This window comes from Myotis nattereri (assembly GCF_964212035.1).
Source record: "Myotis nattereri genome assembly, chromosome: 12".
Taxonomy (NCBI): Eukaryota; Metazoa; Chordata; class Mammalia; order Chiroptera; family Vespertilionidae; genus Myotis; species Myotis nattereri.
Window position 1 is genome coordinate 22,852,660 of NC_138087.1, and position 27,978 is coordinate 22,880,637.

General features: G+C 46.2%; 1 protein-coding gene across 2 annotated transcripts; it reads right to left on the reverse strand.

The window, feature by feature from the left end:
- Nucleotides 1-1,386: 1,386 nt before the first annotated feature.
- On the reverse strand, nt 1,387-27,906 carry ACER2 (alkaline ceramidase 2). 2 transcript variants are annotated; one of them, XM_081103029.1, is made up of 7 exons: nt 27,726-27,906; nt 18,581-18,695; nt 17,696-17,837; nt 10,859-10,996; nt 8,035-8,172; nt 4,779-5,495; nt 1,387-2,762 (listed from the first exon to the last, which is right to left on the reverse strand). In XM_081103029.1, the coding sequence occupies exons 1-6, from the start codon at nt 27,831-27,833 to the stop codon at nt 5,309-5,311; spliced, it is 828 nt and encodes a 275-aa protein (XP_080959155.1). In that variant the 5' UTR covers nt 27,834-27,906; the 3' UTR covers nt 1,387-2,762; nt 4,779-5,308. The 2 variants fall into 2 exon arrangements, with proteins under 2 accessions (XP_080959155.1, XP_080959156.1); XM_081103030.1 differs by lacking the exons at nt 1,387-2,762; nt 4,779-5,495 and adding an exon at nt 6,730-7,535.
- Nucleotides 27,907-27,978: the final 72 nt, after the last annotated feature.

A 27,978-nucleotide genomic window follows, 5' to 3' on the forward strand; every position in this document is an offset into this window, starting at 1 on the left:
AGCCTCACGGGAGGCTGCTATTTCCCAGGTAAGCTGGGTGTGGCCAGGCCTGGAGGTGGTCAGAAGGAAGGGCCCACTTGAGACAAGATAACTCCTTAAGCAGGTGAGGCGGAGCCAGCTCCAGAGAGAGCAAAGAATGAAAACCCAAATGCTACTTTATAAAACAAAAATGTTTAGTATGGAAAATGTCAACCATGCAAAAGTACACAAATGCTATGCCAGGCTCAGATACCATCTGAAGGTGGGTCTGAAACTATAAACCATGACAGAGGCTGTGAGGAAAATGGAAGTTCCCGGTTTGTTGAGGACACTTAGGATGTAAGTTCAGGGCCCGTGTTTGTCACCCCTCCTCCCACCACCTCCTACCCCCCTCCCCACCCCTGTTGGCCCCTCATCATGTAAAGTCTTTACAAGAGAAGGGGGTGTGGGGAGCCCTGGCCTCAGAGGGCGGTCAGAACGCTGAGCTGTGCAATTTCCGCACGAGGATTTGAATCCTGGTTTAGTGTCCTGTCGTGCAGGAGGGCTGTTTGTTTGCTTTTAAACCTGGGTTGCTTCTAGGGATATCTGAATGCCCAGAGAATGGCATGCGTGGGCATTTTCCTGGGGAGAGGACGCACTGCTTCCACAGGTTGTCCAAAGGCTCCTGGTCCCCTCGCCCCTGCCAGGAAAAACAGCCACTGTAATGTATTGATCATGCTAATCCAGTCGCTCATCTCTAATGGTCATATTACCCGTTATATGATGGCCTTTGAATGATTTCACTGAAAACACAAAAATTTTAAGAAAAATAGTCCTGCTACAGTCATTTACTATTTTGAAATGTCATATGATCTTCCTCCCAGTGATTGGATGAAATGCAGCACAGATGAATTATTTTCTATATTTGAGATTTTATATCCATCTAACATAATTATAGAACTTTTAATAAAAGTAACCTGCTTTTAGGTACTTTATATTGGAGACGTCTAGGTGTATTGATTTCATAGCTCAGAGCAGAAACTAACAATTACACTAATTTTAAGTATGTTTCATAACAATAATAATCCAAATTCATTAATAACTGAATTTGGGCCTGACAATTGTGGCTCAGTGGTTGAACATCGACCTATGAACCAAGCCATCACAGTTCAATCCTAATCAGGGCACATGCCTGGGTTGCAGGCTCAATCCCCAATAGGAGGCATGCAGGAGGCAGCCGATCAATGATTCTCTCTCATTGATATTTCTTTCTCCCTCTCCGTTCCTCTCAGAAATCAATAAAAAATATTTTTTTAAATGAATGAATTTGGGCAAATGTGCTTTGCTATAAATCCATTTAATGCATTTTTTTTTAACACGGGCATTTCAAAGTTATTGTGGAAATAACCAGAAGCATACATATTTATTCACAGAAAATGCCATCACGGCTTTAATATGAAACAAAGCTGTCAGAGTTCACAGAAAGAGCATAAAGTGCAAGAGCTCCATTTCAAAAGGCCTTACGCTACTCCCAAAGCAATGGAGGTTAAATGCCACCACAGCCAGTGGGCACACACCTTACACAGCATACCCTGCATAAAGTATAAACTATAGAAGGAATGTATCTGAAAATACTGTATTTGTTCTAATTACAAACTGTGGTTATAAAATACTCTTAAATCTGGCTTAACATATAGAGATACAATTCAAACAATTAGTCCCTTATAGTAGGGGCCATTCAAGAAAAAGAAGTCCATAGAATGATGTTATAAAAGCCATGGGGAATCCCGACCTGGCCCGAGCCTTCTGTTTGGCCAGCTAGAATGGCAGCACCCAGGGCAAAGAGCTGGCTGTGAAAGGTCCCACGTCCATGAGGGGAAAAGGAGCTCTGGTCGGGGCTCTGGCTGGGCTAGCCTCAGCCCTCACCTGTCCCCCACAGGGGGTCCCATGTCAGCCCCGAGGGAGGGAGAGCCAGGGAGGACTCCAATCCAGTCCTGGGGCCGCCAAGACGGCACTGGCTCATATAAGCTTGATGGTCTGGTGAGATGCTTTACACACCTGAGAAACCCAATAAACAGAATAGGTGATGGCATTTCACAAAGCCTGTGTTTGATGACCCTCGAGCTTAGCGCTCTCCAGAGGGACAGTGTTCCCCCAAAATGTAGCATGTGACCAAATAGGTTCAGATATCTGCTCCCATGCACCTTAAATATGTTCACTGAAGTGCTTATTTTATAATATGCTCATCAAGGGGATATTTCTTTTCCTAAAAATCAATAAGCAACCGAACAGTATTCAGTAAGAATCATTCACTTAATAACATGGTAACACTTTTTTTTTAATATGCAAAATGCATTCCTTCTGGGTATTGATTTGGGGCAAACTCTACCCAGAGCAGAAATCTGATAGCCATGCAGAGCAACTGCCGTGACCTAGCTCCCAAGTGTGGAATCGCCACTTCCCTCCGTGGCAGCAGGGAGAACGATTCTTGATTGCACATTCATTCATGAAATAAGCCCTTCACTCACTTTACATCGGCGAACATCAAAACCTTAGAGCCATATATTTAACACTATTTCCTATTACTCGTCAGTCCAAGAGCAGAAGCATATCTAGGAGTAGAATCCAGTCCATGATTCCACGCGCGGCTCCATCAGCAGGGAAGACTCAGTAGTCAGGCTCAGAATCCAGTGATGAGCTCTCCGGCGTCTCGCTAAGGCGAGTGCACTTCAAAGCCTGCTCTTCGTGCAAAATACCCAACTCACACTTACATTCCACTCAAGCCACAGGACAAACCATCAGCCCTAAAAGACAAATACTTACAAATGTAGTAGGGAAAAAAAGACTAGGAGGAAATATACCAAAATATGAATGGTTGTCCTTGAGCTACAGAAATAGATTACTTCGACTTTTTTGTAGTATACCAATTTTCTTTAAAGAGCAAGTAGTGCTATCAAAGCATTATAAATATGTAACTACAAATATGAATGAAACCATCAACCTAACTTAAATACTCTCTTGACTTGCCATCCCACGCTGACAAGCTATAGTGACTGCTGTTCAAACGGGTTATGTTTTGCCCTCCTCAGTATACCCCACTCCCCACTTTTTTCTCGGCCCTCATTGCATTAAAACCAGTTCCTAGTAGGGCACTGTGTTCCTATCAGAAGCATTCCTCCCGACATCTGAACTTATCCAGATGAACTTATTCACATCCTTTCTTGTGCTAGAGGGATGGAAATAGCCTGAGAGTCAGGGCACGTCCTTCCTTCCAGCAGGCACCGTTCATCCCTATTTCCAAAGACACCCAGAAACTTCCAGGAGGTCAAAGCCTTGGGAGCTGAAGGTAGTGTTCCCCAGGGAACCAGCCCTGCATCTGATGGGGTAAATGGTCCATCCTTGACAATGCTCCCCTCACCAAGGAACCCTCCAGACAGACACACGCACAATCTTGTCCTACCCTCCTCTCTCTGCGTTTCCTGATCTATGCTTCCACGCTAAGACAGGTGGGCTTACAGCACACCAAACCCCTTACTTGGGGGCATTTTTATTGTGCAGAATGGATGAAACCAGGATCCGTGCCTGCTGAGCCAACCAGAAGAGAGGGCAGTCTGGTATCTCCCTTTTAAAAATGCTAGACTTGAAACCCAAAGGACTTAGCAGTTTTCAAATTCTGTTTCATGAACCACCTAGGTCACATAGAGGTGGGTTAGAGGTTCTTGAAATATTTAATTCAAACATCGTTTTTAGAATATATTTTTACACTACAATATAGCAATATGTACACTCATTCAATACCCAATTTTTCTACCTTGAAAACTGCCAAATCGTTAATTTGCATTTTCACTGCCTGATATATTTAAGAACTGCTATAAGTTTAACCTCAAAGTAAATTTAAGCTAATAAAACCCATTTCACACATTGGGGTTCCATAAAGATTTCTTACTCAAACAGGGTTCTGCTGCTAAAATAACTTGAAAACCACAGAAGATAGTCATTCATTTTTAAACTCCGAATTCCGTTCTTTCATGGGGTTTTGCCTTAGGTCCTGTGCAAATTGCAGCCACAGACACAGTTCCCGGCCAGGCCTCACTGCTGCTGCCCAACTCTGAGGCGCTTCGCAGTGGTGAGACTCCTGGCCGCGCAAGGACAGCCTGCCCTGCCCTCACAGGGGAAGGTTGCAAAGCAGGAAGCGCCTGAGAATGAGTATCCCTGAGGCCGCGAATCGCCCCCCCCCCCCCCAACACCTTCAGGGCTTGTGGCGTCTCCCATCCATTCCAGCCCAGGGAAGAGGAGATTTAGTGGTAGCCAGTGTCACTTTAGGTGAGAAAAACTCAGAGGCCACAGCTTCGCCCTGCTACACAGCCAAGGACCCACCAGCCAATGCGTGGTTCCTGCCAGCCCTGGGGACTGCGGCCCAAATGCTCGGAGAATCTACAGGAAGCCCCTCCCAGTGCGAGCCGTGGAGAATAATCACCCCAGCAAAAGCCAGAGAAAGGACGGGGATGTTCTTGAGATAACATCCAGGCAGCTCACAGGAGGTGTCCAATGAGAACACGTCTCCAAAACTTCGTGGCTGCTCCCAGCTCTGAGCCCGGACCCCGCCCTCAGGGTTGTCACAGCCCTTGGGTGATGTTAGAGGTCAGGCAGTGAGGAGGGGTCTGGGGAGGGACCCAGCGACTCCTCTGTGTGTCTGAGGCCACTGGGCTGGGGTGGGGGACAACAGTGTCCATATTTAAGCACTTCGTCATCTTCAGTAATGGCTTATAATGGACAGTCGTTTTGGCACAGAGGGGTTTTCTCCTTAGCTTTACCCTCACCTGTCAGGTCTCCATGTCTCAGCAGAGGTAGAAGTGAAAGGATCCACAAATGCACGTAAAACCCGGGTGTTTGAGCACGCAAGCAGAAAGCTAGCTTCCCTAGCCACAGCCACAAGCGTGTGTGTGTGTGTGTGTGTGTGTGTGTGTGTGTGTGTGTGTGTGGTTTTCCCAAATGGAAACCTGGCGTCCTCCATCAGACCGGTGGAGGGCGTTGTCTGTGGCAGGATCTGACTGTCAGCAGGACTGGGGGTCTGGAGCCCACAAACCCACAGGAAGGAGGCACTGAGTCCCCCGCTGGCTCAGGGACGCAGACCACAAGCCACTGCCTCGAAAGTGACGCTGTAGCCAGTCCTCAGCCCTCTACTTTCCATCGCTGGGAGCAGTGGAGTCCGGGGTCCACACACACCAGGGAGAGCCCAAGGAAACAGTATTTTTAAGAAAATAGACCCCACCCCCAACTCTGAGACCCCCCAGGGGTCTTTGCTGGCAAGAAGCCCGGAGGACGCCCAGGCAGAGAAGGCCGCCCTCCGTCACGTGGTCTTGACGGAGGATTTCTTGTGGGCGCACAGGAGGGACACGTAGGGGACGCCGATGAAGGCCCACTTCTCGCTGGGCCAGAACCTGATGACCGGGCCTTGCTCAGGGATCTCGGAGGCGGCATCAAAGTAGGCAAAGCACACGCAGCCCAGGTAGGCGGCCAGGCAGATGAGGATGTGCCTGGAAGGGAGACGGAGGGGAGGTGAGTCCTGCCCTGGCAGGGGCTGCGCCTGCTGCGGGGTGGCTCCCGCCCCCTTCTGGCCTGACCCACCCTTCCTGGCGCAATGACCTTCGGGGCCTCTTCTAATTAGCAAGGGGAGAAGAGGAATGATAAATCTGGGGCAAAAGGCCTGTTTTAGATGTTCTAATATTCCAGCTTGATAACAGGAACCACCATGCAAATGCCTTTGGGGTCCAACCCAGAAGACTGAGCCCCAGGGTTTAAAACGGGGGCTAAGAGGGTGGACTTATAAAGCACACTGTGAAGTACTGATCGGACACACACAAAGGAAATGAAGATAACGGACAGGCCTTGGTAAGGAAAGTTATCCAGGACCTAGTGTTTGGTGTAAGGAAGAAAAAAGGACCAGTTTGCATCATGTACAGAATGATGCTATTTTTGTTTTTAAAAAGCATAGTGGAGAAATATATATATATATATATACATAATCAAGAAGGATATACCTCAGGCCATTAACAACTGTTCTCTCTTTGGTAGATGGAATTATGAGAGCTTCTCTCTTCCTATATTTCTCTATGTTGTTTAAACTTACTATTAAAAAGCAAGCCATTTTATAACTGGGACAAAAAGATGGTCCATTTTGACAAAGCAGAAAGTACACCAAATTTAGAAACAAACTGAATTTAAACCAAAGTTATCTATATACTAGTATATAAAAGCCTAAGTGACCATTACAACTGGACAACCAGACGACCGACCAGTAGCTATGACATGCACTGACCACCAGGGGGCAGACGCTAAATCCAGGAGCTGCTCCCTGGTGGTCAGTGCGCTCCCACAGCCAACCTCCTGCGGCTGGCCAACCTCCCGCGGTCCTCCCCCCGGGTGGCTGGCCCTGATGGGCCCAGTTTGGCCAGCCAGCCAACCTCCTATGGTCCCTTCCCCTGGTCGGTCAACCTCCCGCAGTCCCTCCCCAGGGCTGGCCCCAATTGGGACTTGGCGAGACGGCCTAATTGGCCAGGAGGGACCCCACCTGTGCTCAAATTCGTGCACCAGGCCTCTAGTTACAGTATAATCTTCGAATTTTACTTACATTGCTAGTGTGCCCAGGGAACTTGCTTGGATCAACAAAAATGTACTGTATCTTGAATAAGGTCATATTTACCAGGTGTATATATTTATCAAAATTCATGAAGCCATACATTTACATCTGTGCATTTTGTTTTATTTTTTAGGGGAGAGCAGGAAGGCAGTCCCCCGCTACCACAAACCATGCAGCCGAGTTTCCCACATCTGAGGAAATCGCAGGGGTCAGCACACCGCAGCGCAATGGATAAGCCTCGCCCTGGGAAAACCACCGTCGTGATCACGGTATCTCCCTGCCAGGTAAGTATTAATCTGCGTGTTTTATTATCTGTCGATTATAACTCAGCAAATATATAAAGTGTTTATAAACTCACTAGTGTGAGTCAAGGTTGAACCTAAGAAACATCAGGCAATGGATCCTAAGGCTGGAATCCCAATTTGAGCTGTTTTGTTTTATTTCACCTTTTGCAAAGAGTTCTGAAGTCCCCAAGCCTTTTTTTTTTTTTTTTCAAGGAAATGTAAGCGAATTCTTCTAAACCATGTGGTTTTTAGGCATTTCCTGACAAGTCACGCTTCATCTGATTCAGATCTAACAGTTTTTCCAACTCGTTACCAATGGAATTCCCTCCTGGAGGCTCTCAATTTGCAGGAGACAGCCTTCATGTTTCCCTTGGTCTCCGTTGCTTGCAATTACAAGTCCTGGAGGACAGCGAAGGGAGATGACTGGGTCTGGAGCAGAAGTGGTTCCTAGGCAGCCACTCGGCTTCCTCCTCAGCTTCTGAGAGAAGGATGCTGCCCACTTCGCAACCTGCTTCATTGTTTTACCTCACAGTGTCTCCTGAGCATCCAGGTATAGATGCTCCAAGTCCCCCTTATGGACACCTGGGCTGGTTTTACATAACCAGCTGGTGTTGTGAACAATTCACTTTATTTCTCTGGGCCTCCGTCTCCACCTGTAACATGAATGGGTGAGACTGTCCCTAGATGGCCTGAGGCCCAAGTGTTCACCTGGTCATTCAAACCCAAAAGCGAAGTTGGGTTGACACAGATGTACAATATCTTGAAAGAGGTCATATTTACCTCCTTTGGTCCCCAGTTGGACGTCCCTGGACTGGTCCCCACGTTTGTCCCAAGCCTTCCCCACCTCCCCCACCCAAGCGGTCTAGCCAGAGCTCAGGTGACGGCTTCGGTTTTCAGGCTCCATTATGCTTTAATAGTGGAGCTAGAGGTCAGAGACCCGGACTTGAAGCATAAACGAGGTCTTTTTGTTCTGGCTGAGCCAGCTCCCTGGAGCCCGTTCTGCTTTGGACAGTAGTTTCTGTTGCTTCTGAAAAGTCTGACAGTGTCTGAGGAGAGGGGGCACTTGGCCTCCCCTGTCCCCCGGGCACACCTGGGCACCTGGAAAAAGAACGGAGCCAAAGGAGAGTGCAGCCCCCCACAGGCAGGGCTTACCACACGCAGTGCAGGTAGGGGAAGTGGAAGGACGACAGCAGCTCACAGAAGGCTCGGTCACTGATCCAGCAGAAGAGGGCCAGGGTCCACCAGAGGCCCGAGAAGAGGCCCAGCTTAAATACACGCACGTTGTCACACCTGCACGGGATCCAGATACCATCAGTCCTGGTTTCCGCCCACCTCCCTGAACGCTGGTCTGGTTCCTCACATCTCCCCAGCCCCTTGGCACTGGAATTCCTACCCCACATACCGTCACTCTGCCAGCTCGTGGATGTGAATCCCGTATGTACACAGATGAGCCCCAGAGCCATACCTCTCACCCAGGCCCCTCCCTGACTCGACTCCAAACCCAACTACCTTCTAGACATGTCCACTGAGGTCTCAGATAGATAGATCCACATTTAACATGTCCATAATGAACTCCTAACCTTTCCCCCAACCAAAACCTGGTCTTCTCCAGCCCTCTCAGGAAAATAAGTCATTCCATTTCAGAAGCTCAAGTCAAATATATAGACAATTTATTTTGCACTCTAAAAGGCAAAATAAACAGGCTTCTAGCCTTGCCATTTTTAAAGGTAAAATGAAAATGGACAGAAGCAAGTATCAACAAATATATAGGCAATTGGTCTGGTATTGGAGGATCTATACACTCAATTTAATTGACCCCAGAAAGTTTGGCTTACGGAACACCCCAGCACAGAGAGCTGGAGATGCAGTGTGTGTGCTGAGTGGCAAGAAGGAGGTGGCATGTCACATGGGCGAGTCCCCTGGGGTGGGCGGGGCTGGCACCTGGAATGCTGGGAGGGAAGCACTGCAGAGTTAGGGTTCAGGGCAGCCTGCACTGTCCCTTTCTCTGTTGGCGAAGGGGCAGACCCTGCCAGATGCTGCACACCAGGCTTATTTGCACTTGGGGCTTATCCAAACCTGACCTCCATTGGGTATAGTCCCACTTTTCAGGGCTTGAATCAAAATGCCAATGTGAGGTTAAGTGCAAAAGCAGGACCCAAGTTTAGGATAGAAAAATCTGAGCAGATGTCTACTGTTGCTTCTCTTCTTGACCCTCTGTTGCATTCTCAAAGTTTTCCTTAATCAACTCTCTTATGATCAGAAAAAATGAGTCTATTTTACAATATTTTAGATGTAGCTGAGTCACTCGGTAATGTGAGAACACCACCCAAATTTCAGCAAATGTCAGATCATGACCCCAAGTCATAATGAATGTTATTTCCTCATGGTCTGAGAGAAGGCTCAGGAAGGACAATGAAAGTATGAAAAGACTAGAAACAAGCTCTAGGATTGAGGCTAATGAGAAAGAGAAAAAGTGACTATTACAAATCCATTTCAGATGTCTTTAACAGCTATTTAACTTGTGTGTTTTTCAAAGAGTTTCAAGATCTGTTAGTGGCCCTAGCTGGTTTGGCTCAGTGGATAGAACGTCGGCCTGTGGACAGAGGGGTCCGGGTTTGATTCTGGTCAAGGGCACATGCCCAGGTTGCGGGCTCGATCCCCAGTGCGGGGAGTGCAGGAGGCAGCCAACCAATGATTCTCTCTCATCATTGATGCTTCACTTTCTCTCCCTCTCCTTTTCTCTCTGAAATCAACAAAAATATATTTTAAAAAAATATATCTGTTAGTGTCTGAAATAGGTATCTTAATTCCCTGGTCCTTGAAGGCTCCTCAAAGAAGCCAATGAGACAAGCCCAACAGCGTCCCTCCATGGCCAGCTGGCAGGCTTACCTACCTCTTCAGCCACTTCTGACCCTGCCTGTTATTGCTGACAATCAACGCAACCCCCAGAGGTGGGGCAGAGGATAGAAATGTACATGTCTCCCCTCAAAACAAAGACTGAGAGAGAGCTGACTGACACATTACACAGAGCGACTTTCACCAAGTGGGACAGGCAGAAGACTTCCACCAAGATACCCATGTCCACAGCAATGAGAGAACCATGCATTTCTACAAGTGGGCACACAAAGCAGAAGCATTTTCTAAGAGCACTAGGGCTAGAAGGAGACAGTCGTGTACACAAAAGAGCGAAGCTAAAATGTTTCTCCCTATCAACCTGAACTCTGAGTATACAGCTTCCCAAAGGAAAATGCTGACCCAAGGACAAAAGGCTTTCCTGGTAGCTTGTAAATAAGAAACCCGATCTCAGAGAAAGTAGCCGTTGACAGTATGACACCAGAAGTCACACTGTACCTTGTACACAGAAATTCATTTCTTTTTCCTTCTGTGTGTGACTGCAACTGCCTCTTTAGGACTCTTCTCCTTATTCTTGTCATATGAACAAACCTATTCTCCTTCCTATAGAGTTCACTCACTCTGGGCCCCTTGGTCTAGGGCAGTGATGGTGAACCTTTTGAGCTCGGCGTGTCAGCATTTTGAAAAACCCTAACTTAACTCTGGTGCCGTGTCACATATAGAAATTTTTTGATATTTGCAACCATAGTAAAACCAAGATTTATATTTCTGATATTTATTTTATATATTTAAATGCCATTTAACAAAGAAAAATCAACCAAAAAAATGAGTTTGCGTGTCGTAGGTTCCCCATCACTGGTCTAGGGGCACGTTAGGTCCTTGAGATGTTTCTGCTAATCTAGCTTTGGACCCCTCGGATGTACTGCACCCACAAAACAGCTGCACCCACAAAAGAGCTGCTCCCTCTTTGGGAAAATGAGATCGAACCTGCTCTCAAACAACAGTCAGGAACTAACTCTTCACGAAAGTCCAACTCCTCCTCCACACTCAGGGGAGTAAAGGAACGAGGAGCTGGTGCGTCCCTGTCACAGGGACAGCGAAGGGCAGAGGGAACGGCACCCACCTCTTCAGCTCTGCGATGAGCAGCGCAGTGCAAGGAATCCCCAGAGTCATCAGAGAGATGTTGTTGATGGCGGGCTTGACAAATGCCAGGCACGTTGTAACTGCAGACAGGACGCAGACCACCGCCTTGAACCTGCCCCTGAATCGGTGAAAGCAAACCAAACCCATTAGCTAAGGAGGTTTTTTTGTCAAATGTGGACAAGGTGTAGGCACTGCTGGTGGGAGTGGAAGCTGAGAAGAAATTGTGCACCAAGTACCCAGAGCCTAAACACCATTCACTCTCACTGGCTCAGTAATTCCACTTCTAGGAATCTATCCTTAGGGAATAATCAGAAATATTCTAAATACTTAGCCACGAGAACAGCAAAATTAGAATCAACTTCAGCCCCTAAGGGTGAGATATGGATACTTGTTTTCTTTTTTTCACATGTTTCACAGCAGGATTTGGTAAACGTTTCTGGAAAGGGCCCAACAGTGAATATTTTAGGTTTTGTGGGTCACACAATTACTTCACTGCCGCTGTGGACAGTAAGGGAGGGAACAGGCAGGGCTGTGCACCAACAGAACTTGATTTGCAAGGACAGGCAGTGGACCAATTTGGCCCACAGAACAGCGTGTATCAACCCCCGTTCTGTAAGCTTCCTGGTTTAAAAGAAAAACATCACTCTGGTGAGTGTGGCTCAGTTGGTTAGGCGTCGTCCCATGCACGGAAAAGTTGCCAGTCGGTTTCCCCGTCAGGGCACGTGCCCAGGTGTCGGGCTCAATCCCCAGGGAGGGGGCGTGCAGGGGGCAGCCAATCAATGTTTCTCTCTCCCTTCCTGTCTCTAAATATCAATTATATGTATGTATGTGTGTGTGTGTGCATGGAAAAAACCTGTGTCTAGCACACAAGAGTAAAAGTCTTTAAAACACTGTAATAGTGTCTGTATTTACTGACAGTCCACGGTCTAGGAAGCATTGGCATTTTGTGTTGACAAGTTTTTGACCCGAGAAATCTTAGAAAAATAACTGATGGCCCCCCTTCACTGGAGTGGAGATGCTTTCAGCAGAAAGAGCCAGAATCGGCGACGTGATCCTGACCACGCTCCTTCCTCTCTCCTCGGGACTCCACTTCCTTATCTAGAAAATGAAAAGTCCGAACTAGATTGTCTCTAAGGCCTCATCTATGACTGAAATTTAAGAGCTCGTGATATTCCTGAAGTTTCTGTTATGAGCACCATTTACTTTGGCCATGAGCCCTGGAACAGGTCACATTTGGGAAACTAATTTAAATGAAATTCCATCATAAAAAATCAAAGTTCACTGAAACCTTAAAAATACAAATTTATCTCTTAAAGGAAAACCATTTATCTTCAAGGCACAGGAAATCATTGATCAAGCTGCCAACTTTCTGAGCGGAATGAACAGGAATGGTAGCCCTGAACTTCGACCAGAGGAAAAAAAAATATGTCTGGGAAAGGATCCAGGCGGCAAATCCCCGGGAGAATCGTGTTTTTCTCCTGACCTTGGCTGGCATCCTTCAGCTACTGGGTAAAAGGCTGCCTGCTCTCCCAGCCCCAACGTGTGCATAACCCTTGGGGACCCACAACAATTCTCTCCCTGGGTTGAGGTGGTGTGACACATGCTGAGGCTTTGGGCCTTTTTAGACTGGGGACACATATAATTAAAACTTCCACATGGAATCACCTCCCTGTATCCAATGGTTTAGGATTCAGACTCAGGTTCGAGAGAGCCACAGGGATTCTCAGCACGGGTGTTCCCGTGCGACCCCTGTGTGCTCACATTCTGCCTCTGCACTCGGTGGCTGTGGGATCTCTGGCAAATCATGGGACTCTCCCCAGGCTTTGGAGTGAAGACACCCGCCTAAGGGTGTTCCTGCAAGCATTGCAGCACTTCATACTGGTACAGTGCCTGGAACATGGTGTCTGCTCATCAAATCCACAATCACTGCCATCGCTTGAGAATAAATGCTCTTTAAAATATTATTGTTGTTAATAACAGCACACTCCCAGGGAAAATCTGACTGAGCTGGTGTTGCAATCACCAAAGACTCTAGATAGCACTGCCAGAGTTCAAAGGCAGCAAGCCTGACACAACATGCTTTCTGAACGGGGGCAGACACCTCCCATGTCAGTCCGGTGGGCGTGTGGAATGTGCTTTGGGAAGGCCGCTTAGCCAACTAGGACGTCCTGTGAAAGCAGGATCTTGCAACCAGCAGAAGGCAACGGAAGTCACATGGCAGCCCAGCGACCCAGAGTGACCGGAGGCCCTGGGTGCAAGAGAGCTAGCAATCTCCAGGAGCCAGGGGCTCCACAGGCCTTTTCTGGGCAATGATGGCTACTGCCGGCGCTGGTCCTGTTGTCAACTGTCCAGCCCGTTGTGGGTTCCAACTGAACACCAGGTCAGGGAACTCTTAGCACCCCTTCTTCTTCTTGTGCTCCCCAAACCAAAATCTAGCCACCCGCCACCATCATCATATTATGATTATAACAAAGCTATTACTATGATCATCGGCTACCATTTAAAGCAGTGGTTTTCACTCTGTCAGACCCGCTGCCCATTTTTAAAATCAAATAGTTGTAATGGCCCTTTTACTCCTCTGAAGTCAAATGCAATTATGGATGAGAAAACATCCCATCATTTGACCACTGTAAACTTCCCAGATGTCCCTTACGAGGCAGAAATGTCCCCGGTTAAGACCCACTGCTTTAAACTACCCTCTGGGGTTCAAACAACCTAGTTAGGACAAGCCCCTGAGAGTCACAGGACGACAGCATTTGGTCTTGGAGGGCCCACGCCTGTCATTTTATAAGTGAGTAGCGGATAAGGCCCAGAGAGTCGGAGATGGTGACCCCAAGTCATCTAGTCAGCGTGAGAGCAGGACACGCAGACCCCAGCCTGCACCCTTGCAATCCAGGAGTCAAAGAACGAACTGCATTCTGAAGTGAGGTCTGTAACTCTTAAAAATCACAGCAGGATAAATTATTTTAGAAATGGATATAATTAAGTCTATAATACTTCTTTGTTCTTGTTTTTTTTCTCAAAACAAAAATGTCTAAAAATTATTAATAACCATCTATGGTGGAGTGTGTGTCCTGACAATTTGTAAAAACATTCTAGGCAAGATGAAAGAAAACCCTTCTTTTTTTAAACCCACCAATTATTTACATAATGCCTGCTGTTCTAGTCATCCTTATCTTCAAACACTTATCCATATTAGTCATTCATAATTACTGCTAGCACTGAGTGAGTCCTTAATATGCTTTGTAAGATTTTATCATATATTTCTAACCCCAAGAGGTGGATGCTGCTATTATCTACAATTTACATGAGCAAAATGAGGTATCAGAGCTTAAAAAAAAAAAGGTAGATCGTTATTCAAATCTATATCTGTCTGACCCAGTCACTTAGCCTCTATGCTGTCTCCTCTCCAGGAATCTCACACAGGAACTACTCTGAACTGGTTTTTAAAAATAGTCCAGCAAAGTCTAGATCACAAACAAACAAACAAAAAGGAGAGATCGATGTTAACTATCTGGTAAATGCAGGCAGCTAAATCACGCAACCCCTATCTTCAGAAATCCTGGTATTGACCTGAAGTCTTCGGTGTGGCCTGCCACTTCCTGTAGAGCTGCCACCTGTCAGGGGCCCCGAAGCCCATGGAGGGGTTTGCTCTCCTCGCTCTCCCCATCCCTGGAAATTGAAGACAGACAAGTAGAATCGACACCCTTATATTTAGAGTGAGCGACTTCCTGTAACACGCACCTTTTCTTTCTTTGCTCATTAAAATCCTCAATGCCCACTCTCTCCTTCCATTTGTGTGCATATCTCAGAGACGCCAGCAGCACTCTCTCCGTGCCATGGGCAGTCCTGAGAGCTAACTCTGACTGAGCGCTCACCCTGTTCTTGGTACCATACGGAGTGCTGCAGTCATCTCGCAAAAACCCTAGAACTACCTAATTTTATAGATGAGGAAATAGAAAGTTAGAGTATAGACAAGTTATACCGTTTATAAACCGGGAAGCTAGGATTCAAACCCAGGTATTCTCCAAGGCCAGGGATATATACATACATGGTGGTCAGTGCGGCCAAAGGACTCTGCTCAAACTGAAAGGGGTCCCAGCTTCCACAGAGAAATGGCGCTGGTGACGGAAAAGTCCCAAGGGTCAGGGACTTCCCTGCCTCGGGCTATGTTTTCATTATTAAAGGTGGTGCCCTGGCCGGTTTGGCTCAGTGGATAGAGCGTTGGCCTGCAGACTCAAGAGTCCTGGGTTCGATTCCGGTCAAGGGCACATGCCCAGATTTCGGGCTCCGTCCCCAGTAGGGGATATGCAGGAGGCAGCCGATCAATAATTCTCTCTCATCATTGATGTTTCTAACTCTCTCTTCCTTTCCCTTCCTCTCTGAAATCAATAAAAATATATTAAAAAAATAAAATAAAACAAAAAAAAATAAAAATAAAGGTGGTAAGCGTGAATTACTACAGCCATTGCCCCATTTTCTCGTCTCCTGCTCATAACAACATCATCTCACACATTCAAGAAATGAGAAAAGAAAAAGGTCCTCTCTTATGAGTACATTAAAACATGTCACTTGGAATTTCAACCCAGGCCTCCAGAGTGCCGCAAACAAACAGAACCCTGTTCCCATGTCTTCCACTTCTCCCTCCGATCCCAGGACTTGAAAGATGAGATCCAAGAGCAAAACAGTACCGTAGCTCTCGACCTGACACACGCCAGGCCCGGGAAAGGCCGGAGGGGCTGGTGGGCACCTTCGGAGACAACAGGAAAAGCCGAGAGGAAATGGTGTGTGTATCAGGCAGAGTCAGAAAGTCCGCCTGCAAACTCACCTCATGACCCTGCCTGGTGCCATCGCCTCCCTCCCTCCCCTCCTCCCACCCCGCTCAGGAGGCTTTCCGATCACCCTCAGTCATTGTCCTGAAACTGAACAAGGAAACGGGACAAGACTAGAAACCAGAGGCAGCTAAACCAACCTGCGTGGTTTAATGCGCATTTCCTCCACTGAGGAGAAGGCTCAGCCACATGGAGACCGGATTTCATTATTTCATCTAAGATGGGGAATACCTCCTTTTCACTTCCACTGGTAAACAGCTGGTTCTCTCTTTCTCTTTCTCTCTCTCTCTCTCTCTCTCTCTTCTTCTCCTTCTCCCTCCCCCTCCCGCTCCCTCTCTCCTTCTCGCCCTCCCTCCTTCCCTACCTCCCTCTCTCTCTCTCACTTTTTGATAAGTAACCTTAAGGATACTTCTTTCTACTTGATTATACTCAGAGATAACACTATTTAATGCAAATCCTACTACCCAGGATGAAGATTCTACAGCTAATCCATTTATAGTGTGTTTTCTCCCTGCCTCATTTAAAAATACATTTTCATATTAAAAATTAACATGTGCTCTTTGTAAAAAGGAAAACAGTGCAGATTAAAAGGTAAAAAATGAGCCCTAGCCAGTTTGGCTCAGTGGAGAGAGCATCGGCCTGTGGACTGAAGGGTCCTAGGTTCAATTCCGGTCAAGGGCATATGCCTGGGTTTCAGGCTCGATCCCCAGTGGGGGGCGTGCAGGAGGCAGCCAATCGGTGATTCTTTCTCATCATTGAGGTTTCTATCTCTCTCTCCCACTCCCTTCCTCTCTGAAATCAATAAAAAAAATATATTTTTTTTAAAAGGTAAAAATGAAAGCTCTCTCTCCACCCCAATTCCTAAGAGTGGTGGTGGCTGTCCTCATCCTCCCAGGCATTTTTGTGCGCATACAAAGACATATACTCAACAGGAGGCTATTTCATTCATTCTAAAATTAGAATATTGCACACACAGTTCTACAATGTGTTTTTGCAGCCATCATATTTCATGGACATGCCTCCACCTCAGTCCCTACACAACAGTTAATAGCTGCATAGCTCCTGTCCCTGTACCAGCTTGCTTAACTGAATCCCTATCTTTAGACTATCCATACATACCTTGACAAACATGAGTAATATGTTCTGGGAACATTTATCTTTATGAAGGTGTCTCTCTTCTGTTCTTTCAGATAGTAACACCCTTATACAGCTCCTCAGGAAGGCATCCCTGACCAAACTCGAAGTTACTACGACCCCTTAACCAGCTTCATTTCCATCATAGATTTGTCTTTCCCTAATAGTATTTATGTGTTTGTTTGTTGATTCACAATCTCCCCAACCTCAGTGTAAGCTCATCCAGGGCAGAGGTTCTGTTGTTTAATTTACTGCTACATCTCAGTGCCTAGAAGCCTAGGAAAATGCATAGCAAATAGTAAGTGTTCAAAAAGTATTTACTGGATGAATACTCAAGCATAAAAGCATAACACAATGGATATTAAAATGCATCCTTTCCTGAAATTCTGGGTTTCCAGTTTGGAGGGGTGTGTGTGTGTGTGTGTGTGTATGTGTGAACAACTACAGTAGCTATGGCTCCAAGAACCAATTCCTTAGTGGATTCTACTGTAAATTTATAAAATGGTGGAGTAGGTTGGACTAAAGGAAATATTCTAACAGGAAATCAAAGGTCTTTGAACTGCCATTCAGGAATTTCCCCCCCACTGATAATCTTTCCACTTTTTCTCACATCAAATAAGGGAGACATTTGAAGTTCTGTCCCTAACGTTATATAAATTCTTCTCCAGGCATATAGAATCCTCTCTATTACCTGTCAGTTCATTTATACTGTCAGATGCTAAACAATCAGGAGGTATTAAACAGGAGTATGATGAGCTCGTCACTAGGCTGGGCTTCATCGTGTGCTGTTTTTCTTGATATATTACATTATATTGGGTATTGCACCTAGCAGGTGCCTAGCACAAGCTTACCTGTCGTTCCGAAAGATCTTTGGCAGATACCTTCTAGGGAACCACATGGCCAGAGCACACATCAGAACCCAAAGGATTGCAAGTTCATCAAGCATCTGACCCAGGAAACTCAGAGTTGCATGGAAGTAGACGGATCCAATTCCTAGAATCAATTACAACCAATAAAAAGTGTCACCGAAGAAGACTCACAAATTCAATACACTGCTTAGGGAGAGCCCTTTCACGGACCGCTGTCGCAGTCACCAGATCGCTCGCTCTCTCTGAAAAAAGAAACCGAAGGAAGAAACTCACACCACCTAGGCACGCAGACTTCAAGTCTAGAAAGAGGATTTCAAGGCGGGCCTAAATATCAGCACTTCAGAACTTTAATGGTTCCACAGGTGAGCACGGTCTCTCCTCATCCACTTGCCTTCCTGGGAACAGGCAGTAAAAAGAAGTCAACACTCTCTCCCTGCTAAGAGTTCCCAATCTGCCTGTGGAAGGAAATGGAAATTACCCAAGTATTTCCCAAAACAATGAAGGATCAAACAACTAGAATTTGTTTTGTTTTGTTTTGTTTTTACCTTTAGTCCATTAGAGACCAGTCTCATCAGAGTTAGTTCCATTGTTCCACATGACTTTCTTCAGAAGTTCTCAGAAACTGCATTGGCATAACACCAATGGCAGTGACATAAATGAACTCTCAAATACAATTGATAATTACAGCCAACCTTGTTATCAAGCCCATATTTGAAAGAGTGCTTTTGGCCTCAAGCAAGCAACATAAAAGTGTGCTAAGACGTCAGAGCGACTTTGGTTTATAAAACATAATGTTCACAGGAGACAGGAAGTGTTGGAATTCCATTTCCTCCCTTTCAGCCCATGCTCCCAAACGGGTCCACTTACCCACTACAACTAAAAGAGTCCATATTAAGTAGATGCCACTGTTGAAGCACGTTGCGTACTGGCGGAACAAGCACATGCAGATGGGAGGTAAAATGAAAAACAAGACGTTGCTGATCTGGGGGAAAACGTAAAATGAAAAGATAAATATTAAGTAAAAGGGCAAAAAACAAAACAAAACACAAAGCAGCTTGTTCCAGTATGTCCTTTGCAAACTGAGATCAATGTGGCCATGCATCTTGTCTAAGCACTTATAATTTTCTTCCTGCAGATCCACAACAGGAAAACGTAAAACTCCTTGGATACGCATGTAGCGGGCTCCTTCCCGCCGCGTTGGTCAGAGCAGCGGCAGTCCCAGCACTGCCATCTGAAAGCTACTCAGGCTCCCCGTGGATTCTAAGAATCGGGACTTGTTCTTTTCCTGCTCAGACGAACTAAGAAGCCTTCTAGTTTACTTGCACATACACTTCTTACGATAAGATCCGTACTAAATAATGGTAAAAATAAAGTTTAATACAGGTGAGGAGGACTAGGCAAGTTGGAGCCCCCAGTAACTTTCTGCCAGCAAGGCCAGCCTTTTCTTCCAGGCCCACAGAAGGCAGACTCTTCCTAGATTCCCGTCGCCCTTTGTCGCTTTCTCACTCTATCTAAAACCTACTTTCAGGTGAAGATCAAATTTGTAGGTTCTTTCCCAGCTTTAAAAGGATACCATTTTATTTATTTTTTAAATATATTTTTGTTGCCCTAGATGGTTTGGCTCAATGGATAGAGCGTCGGCCTGTGGACTGAAGGGTCCCAGGTTCGATTCCGGTCAAGGGCATGTACCTTGGAAGCAGGCACATATCCAGTAGGGAGTGTGCAGGAGGCAGCTGATCGATGTTTCTAACTCTCTATCCCTCTCCCTTCCTCTCTGTAAGAAATCAATAAAATATATTTTAAAAAATATATATATTTTTTTGTTGATTTCAGAGTGGAAGGGAGAGGGAGAGAGATAGAAACATCAATGATGAGAGAGAATTATTGATCAGCTGCCTTCTGCACACCCGCTATGGGCATTGAGCATGAAACCCAGGCATGTGCCCTGACCGGGAACTGAACTGTGACCTCCTGGTTCAACCACTGAGCCATGCCGACTGGGCGAAAAATGATATACCATTTTATCTTTCAGACTTCAGTGTGGATTTAAGCCTCTCTGTTATCTCTCCAGAAGGCATTTGGCTTGCTTTTTTTTTTTTAATATATTTTTATTGATATCAGAGAGGAAGGGAGAGGGAGAGCAAGAAACATCAATGAGAGAGAATCATTGATCGGCTGCCTCCTGCACACCCCCTACTGGGGACCGACCCCACAAGCCCGGCATGTGCCCTAACCAGGAATTGAACCAGTGACCTCTTGGTTCCTGGGTCTATGCTCAACCACTGAGCCATACCGTCCAGGCAGCATTTGGCTTTTTAAAAAATATATTTTATCTAATGTAATATTAAAATATTATCATTTCAACATGTAATCACTATTTAAGTATCATTAATAAGATATTTTCCATTCTCTTTGTTCAGATCCAGGCTTTGAAGCCCAGTGTGAATTCCACACTGACCACATATCTCCTTCAGGACCAACCATACTTCACGTGCTCAGTAGCCACATGTGGCCAGGGACCGCCATACTAGACAGAGTAACTGCGCTGGGGCAGACCCATCTCAGCCTGGCCCCTTTCCAGTGACAATAAGGTAATTTTACGTGTAAGTTACTGAGAAACCACCAAACTCTTTTCAACAGTGGCTGAACCATCTAACATTCCTACAAGCAATGCACAAGGGTTCTAATTTTTCCATATCCTTGCCAACACTTATTTTCTGGGGTTTTTTTTGCCTTATGAAGGCCATCCTAGAAGGTATGAAGTGGTAGGAATATCCAGCTTTTTAAATTTCATCTCTAAGTGTGGAGTGAGGGGCTCCTCATATAGGACTATGTATACAGAGGAACAGTGAAGAAGGTTAAGACAACAGCTAAGTCTAAATGAGCAACCCCAATGGGCATGGGGTGGGAGGGGTACACACAAAAAGATTTAAGGAGAGTACTTTCAGAGATGGAATGGGGCAGATGAAGTCTGAAAAGCCAAGGGCATGGGGGCTTTTCAAACACCATACTGAGGGGGCCTCAAACGAACTATGAGGGGGCCTGAACTGAACTGAAGGGGCCAGGAAAGATAGAAGGCTTTTTCCAGACTTACAAAATCACTTTGGTGCGCCACTATACAAAATGCCTCAGCAAACCCCAGAACTTGAGGCATAGTACCGATAAGGATTGGCAACACCAGTGGCCAACATAGGCCTCCATCACCATTTGGGAACAAGAGAGATTAGGAGTGACGCCATTTTCAGCAAGAGGAGAAAGACAAGGTGGGAGAGAAATAATATAAGGAAAGACAGGTAAGACCCTTCGTCGGGGACGGGCTGGGGTAAAATCCCAGGCTGAAGTCCCTAGTGGGCTGCATCGTTCTGGAGAACGGGGTACCTTTTTCTAGGTGGTCGACTCTGATGGGGATCTTTTTCTCTATCCCACGTCGGAGCCCTATGAGCTACTGGTGACCCTGGCGGAGAGTATGGATAAATTGTGTCAGGTGTTCCAGGTATACAGTCTCCAGTCCTAGAAATGCCAATACTCATTCACCAAGAAGCAGACAGGCAGTAGGCTATTGTTCATTGTTATGATCATAGCCTTTAACTTTCTATGAACTTGTTTAAAGAGTTAGAGATCTTTAAAAGTTAAAATGAGAGGAAAAAATAAATAAAAAATAAAGAGTTAAAATGAGAGCTCTTAATCATCCCTTGTTTTACAAAGGGATATAACTGAGGGCCCAGAAAAGCTCCTCAGCTGGCCAAGGTCATGAGGAAATCACCCTCGGAGCTGGAGAAGGAAGAGGGAGAGAGTGGCTGCCTCCTGCATGCCTCCTACTGGGGACCAAGCCCCTAACCCAGGCATGTGCCCTGACCAGGAATCGAACAGGCGATCTTTTGGTGCCTGGAACAACAGCTCAACCAACTGAGCCACACCAGCCAGGGCTGCAACTTTCTCTTCTCATTTCACAACATGCTTTATAAATCTTTTTCATCTTAGTTCATATAGATTTATCTCCTCACTTGCAGTAAGTGCTGTGGTTGGCACGAGTTTTTTGATTTTCTGTGGGTTTTTTTAGTCATTCCCCAGTGGAAGGACACCAATTTACAGCCCCACCTACAATGTTGGAAAATAAAACACATTTGTTTTTTATCCCCAATATATCTTTATTGCCTCAAGTCCTCTCTCTCAGTCTCCCTTGCATCAGCCAAGTGCAGCTAACTGCTGCCAAGCTGCCCCCAAATGGCTCTGTCAATTTATATGACCACTAGCAAGGACACACGAATCACTTTTAAATGTATTTACACATTACTCACGAAAGCATGAGTCGTTTATTATACCTGCAGTAACATTATGATACTTCCAAACACTTTTTTTTCATTGCACGTATTAGAGAGTTCAGTTTAGAAGCACCATTTTAACAGATACACCCACATAATATGAAATCACATTATTAACTTCTGCACAGACCATCTATCAACATCTGCCGGCCTCCACCAGGCCTTTTAAACAAGTCAGTCTATGAAAAGGAAAAGATCAAATTAGAGGGAGACGCTCCCCAAGACAAAAAGAGGAAGGAACTCCCAAAGAAATACGGAAAGCAAATGAGTTGTGGTTAAAAGACAGGTTCAATGGCTCCATATCTACTGAGAAATGAAACTTCCTCTCAAAATCGTATGGGGTCACTAAAGTTGAAGAATAGTTCAGACAAGAGGTATTTTTTAAAGCCTATTGTTGGATTATCCTTTGGAGAACTGGATTATTTAATGCCTGCAGAACAGATTATTTTAATTGAAAGGAAAGCAAAAATTTTGAAATGTATTATTTCCTTAGAAACTCCCTCATTCTATGAATTCCCAACATAACATTTGCACCATAGTAATATCAGGAACACACTGCAAACTCATCCTGATGCATGTGAATGGGCACTTCCCCAGCAGAGGGTAAATACTGACAAAGCAAGAAGCTCTGAGTTTTTCTCAACAAGTTCATAAGCAGACAAGGGTCAATACCCTGACTAAGAAAATTCTCTGTGTATCTTCATTGTATGCACATTCCTAACCATCCATCCCATTGCTCCCCTCCAGCCTCTGAGATGACTGACTGTCCTGGTTTGCCTGGGACTAAGGAGGGTTTTCAGGACATGGAACTTTCACTTTTAAAATCAAGACAGTCCAATTTTGTCCTTGGCAAACCAGGACAAGTTGGTCACTCTACACAGAAGTCTTCTTGCAAAATCCCCCCACTCCACCCTCCACAGAACCCCAACCCCATGCAGAGCTCTAACACCTGGGTGACTTACACACACTTTTATTATGGCCTTCACCACCCAGATGACTGTGGGTCTGGTCTCTGTGAAGGCACACAGTAGTTGCCTAGTAAATGAATGGATGGATGGATGGATGGACGGATGGATGGATGGATAATTATGCCCTACAGATAATGGGATGTGGGCTTTTGGCATATAAAGAGGACTCTACTTTCCTTATCTGATTGAGGGAAGTAACAGATCATGGGTTGGTTTTATGCATACGTTTTGCTTCAAGACTTTTTTCAGCACCAGTTGATTTCCTTCTGTCCCCCTGAGTCACTGCCCAGCAACAGAGTCCCCAAAGGCTAAGTCCAGTGGTTAAAAGACACCCTCCCCATTTCTCCAAAGCAGCTAGGTCTGGAGTCTTCCTCTTCAGTGTGACTGGGGCCTTAAAACTTAAAACATTAAAAAAAAATACACACACTGAATTCACCTGGCTGGTGCAACTCAAAGGTTGAGTGTTGACCTATGAACCAGGAGGTCACAGTTCAATTCCCAGTCAGGGCACATGCTGGGGTTGCAGGCTTGATCCCCAGTGGGGGATGTGCAGGAGGCAGCTAATTAATGATTCTCTCTCATTATTGATTTTTCTCTCTCTCTCTGTTTCCTTCCCTTTCTAAAATCAGTAAATATATATATTTTTAAAAAGAAACTGAATTTAATAAAACTTGTATATAGAAGAAATAGTACAAAATGTGCTCAAGCAAAAGGCTGTGTTCTTAGAGAAGATATTTGGGTTTGGCTGAAGCAAAGGATGATAAGATTTGGGGCAAGATGGGAGGGGGGTTGGGGGGTTGGAGGGGTGGGTGAAAAAAGGTGAAGAGATGAAGTTCAAATGGGTTGTTACAGAATAGTCATGGGGATGTAAAATACAGCATAGGCAATATCTAATACTCAATAATGTCTAGTAATATTCTAATGTATGGTGTCAGATGAGATTTATTAGGATGATCACTTATAAATGTAAGTTATAAATGTCTAATCACTGGGGTGTGTACACCTCAAACTAATATAATAAAGTACTATGTCAACTGTAATTGAAAATAAAAACAGATTAGCAATAATTATCAGCCTTTAAAGCAGTGGATCTCAAACTGTGGGTCGCGACCCCTTTGGCGGTCGAACGACCCTTTCACAGGGGTCGGCTAAGACCATCCTGCATATCAGATATTTACATTATGATTCATAACAGTAGCAACAGTACAGTTATGAAGTAGCAACGAAAATAATTTTATGGTTGGGTCACAATATGAGGAACTGTATTTAAAGGGCCGGAAGGTTGAGAACCACTGCTTTAAAGTGACTATTCCCTTTGACACAGCAATTCCCAACCTAGGATTGGTCCTTGAAAAATATATCCAGATGCATGTGTGAGGATAGTCAGTGCATCACTGTTCAGAAACCAATACAACAAACAGAAACTGCCCTAAAAGTCCATCAATAAGGAATTAACTGGTTAAATAAATTATGGCTAACCCATTAAATGAAATACTGTGTAGACATTGTAAAGAGAAAGATAAGAGCAAATATAGGACTATCTCCAAGACATATTAAGTGAAAAAAACAAGGTACAGAAGAGTTTGTGTAGTAGTATCTCAATTGGGTTGAAAAAAACTTAGATTGGGTTGTGTATGCAATATACATACATATTTTATATACTCACACAAATAATACAAGTGCTTTTTATATGCCTAGAAAAAGTCTAAAAAGATACAGAAGGGCTCTGGCCAGTGTTCCTCAGTGGTTAGAGGTCAGCCCGTGCACCAAAGGGTCACAGTTTTGATTCCTGGTCAAGGGTAAGTATTTGGGTTGCAGGTTCAATCCCTGGCCCTGGTTAGGTCATGTGTGGGAGGCAACCAATCAATATGTCTTTCTCCCTGACCCCTCCTCTCTCCCTCCCACTCTCTCTAAAAATCAATGGAAAAAATATCCTCCGGTGAGGACTAACAACAACAAATATACAGAAGGAAGGGTATTTTTCACTTTATAACATGAATACTCTGAATTTTTTACCATAATCATGTATTACTGTTATAATAAACAACAACCAAAACAATAAACTATTTGAAACAAACTTTTCTTTTCATATCAAGAATCATGACTGGCCTACAGATCAAATGGTCCCAAAGCAGGAGTTTAAGTTAAAGAACAACTGAATAATAAATGGATGTATTATGCCACATAAATAAATCTAAGATGCTACAATGGCACTTGTATCTTCACAAGTTGTACCTTAGCAGAGTCAGATGGACCTAATTCTAACTCTAGTTCTGCCATTTTTAAAAAGTATATTTTTATTGATTTCAGAGAGGAAGGGAGAGAGAAACATCAATGATGAGAGAGAATCACTGATCAGCTGCCTCCTGCACACCCCCCACTGGAAATCGAGCCCACAACCCAGGCATGTGCCTTGACCAGGAATCGAACCATGACCTCCTGGTTCATAGGTCAACACTCAACCACTGAGCCACACTAGCCGGGTTCTGCCATTTTCTTGACCTCAGCAAGTTGCATACTCTCTCTAGGCCCCAGTTTCCTCCTTTATAAAATGGGCATAGAAAACAGCACCCACTTCCTAGGGTGGCCCAGCAGAGCTTCAGCACACAGCGAACAATGAATGGAAACCAGCAGTAACTGAAGTTGTAGTCGTGATGTCCTACCCCAAAGACTTACTAAAAAGCTTCTGGATCCCTCTCCCAGGCTTCTGACTTTACATCTTCAATTCCTTAAACAAGTTCTTCTCCAGATTAGTAATAATTATTATTTTCTTGTATAACTGATACCTAGACCTGCTGCCTTCCTATGAGGATTTAATCAGATGTTAATCTCCAAGTAAAGGCTCACTGCCTTCCTCAGCACAGGAGTAAGAGGTCTGTCCAGTGACGCATAAGCACCGCCGATAACCAGGGCGCGGGGACAGAGAAGCGATGGTTTTTGCTAAACTCTTTGGACCAACAAAGTTTGGTGACCAACCACTTCTCTGAGAGCAAATGTTGTGGTTTATAAGCATTTCAAAGAATAAGGTTTGTCAGGCAGACCAGCTGGGCTAATCAGCTACAGACGCTACAGCTAAAGATCAGCAGTTGATTTCTAAAAAAGATTTTGGCGCTCACCACGTAACTGCTCCAAAGGAACCAGATTAAAAGTGAACACCAAACAACTTCTCCCCTTTCTCCAGCACTCTGGGGCTTTTCAAGGCAGGCTCAGTGCAGCTATACACTTTTTGGCCAAATAACCAGGCCTGACTTTCTGCTGGCCTCAGATTCTACCGATAATGACGGCAGAGAGTATGAGACCCTGTCCCCAGGCTGTCATTTCTTCTTTCACTCCGGTGAAATCCCTAGCAGTATTCTCCGCTTTCAACTGGAGAACCGAGTGGCCGCTGCTGGAAGCACCAAACCCTGCTCCACAGAGGTGTGGGCGCCCCCCGGGCCCCCCCCACACACACACACACACTGACAGTGTGCGCTGGAAAAGGTGGTACAACAGGTGAGGTGCGGCCCCCTCCACTAACTGTATCTACGAAGAGTAGAAGACTGGGTGTTCCTGAGGAAGTAACCTGGGCACATACACGAAGCAGGAGTGTTTGGAGAGAGGGCAGCCGCAGCCGTGGGTTTCAGCCATAAGAGGACCGAGGGTGCAGACTTCCGAATTGTGGCCCGGACTCACCAGAAATGAGAGCATGGCAGCTCCCTTCTCAGGAGCTCAGTGCGCCCATCGGTGACTAGGAGGGCAGGGACCAGCTCAGCAGAGATCCCTCCAGGCAGTAAGCACTGGCTGATGCCAACGTTCTCGCCAGCAAATCGAAGGTGAAAATTCTAAAGAACAACCTCAACTTCTCAATGAACCTTCAACCAGGAATTCCTGTTTTCCCCGTCGGAGCAGGGAAAAGACAAACCACTGAAATGACCACGCCAAGGCTTACATTTGGTGCCAGAATCCTGAGCCATGGGCACAGCGAAAAGAGGTCTTTCCCTCCCAGTTGCAAAGCTTTCCCTCCCACAAAGACTAAAAAGCACACAGGCTTCTGCAGTGGGGACGTTTCCGTACCTAGAAATCAGGTACCCAATCGCTCCCAAGTTTCCCTTTGCCTCCCCGGACTTCATCACTGGAGAGCGCACCGGCCTGGGGGAGTTGAACTGGAGCTGGCATTAGACGGGGTACTAAGTTAAGGCGAGGAAATAAGAACTGGTGGTAATGAACTTGATTCTGGCCCAAAGTAATTCGACCTACTATTGATGGATACGCGGGTTGGGCCCCGCTCCGGAGACCTGCCGGCGCACCACCGCGTTCCTGGGCCTCCCGAGCAGGTAGGTGTTCGGCGCAAAACCGCACAATGCGACCCAAGTGCGTCACGCCGCGGGGATCCCAGGGGCGCGCGGGCGCTGCCCCCGCAGGGTCCCCGCCCGCAACTGGCCCAACTCGGAGACGGGCCGACACGGAGCACTGGCTCCGGGACGGATGGGGACCGCACCACACAACAGTCAGCAGAAACCACAAGAGGAGGAAGCGGAGCCCAGCCGGCGCGGCCCGGGCAGGAGAGAGGGACAGATGGGGAGCTGGAAGGCGCGGGCGGGGAGGGGCGCAGGTGGACTCCGGCCCTGGAGAGAGAATGCCCCACGGTCCACGCGGAGCCCCGGTCAGGTTCCAGGCGCCGCGGCGCCGGGGACAGCCCCTCCCGCCCGCGAGCCCCCGGCGCCCCGCTCCCGCGCCCCGCACCGTGTTGTAGAACTCGGCGATGGCAGGCACGATGGTGTAGTTGTCCTCGCACCAGTCCACCTCCGAGCTGCCAGCCCGCAGCTGATCCCACCAGTGCGGGGTGCTCATGGCCGCCCCGGAGCATTGGAGCAGCCGCTCCCGCGGCCGAGAGGAAGCCAGAGCGGCAGCTCACGCCGACAGCGGCGGCGGCGGCGGCAGCGACGGTTTTATGCACAACGGCGGCCGCCGGATGTGGCGCCCCCGGGCCGGCCTC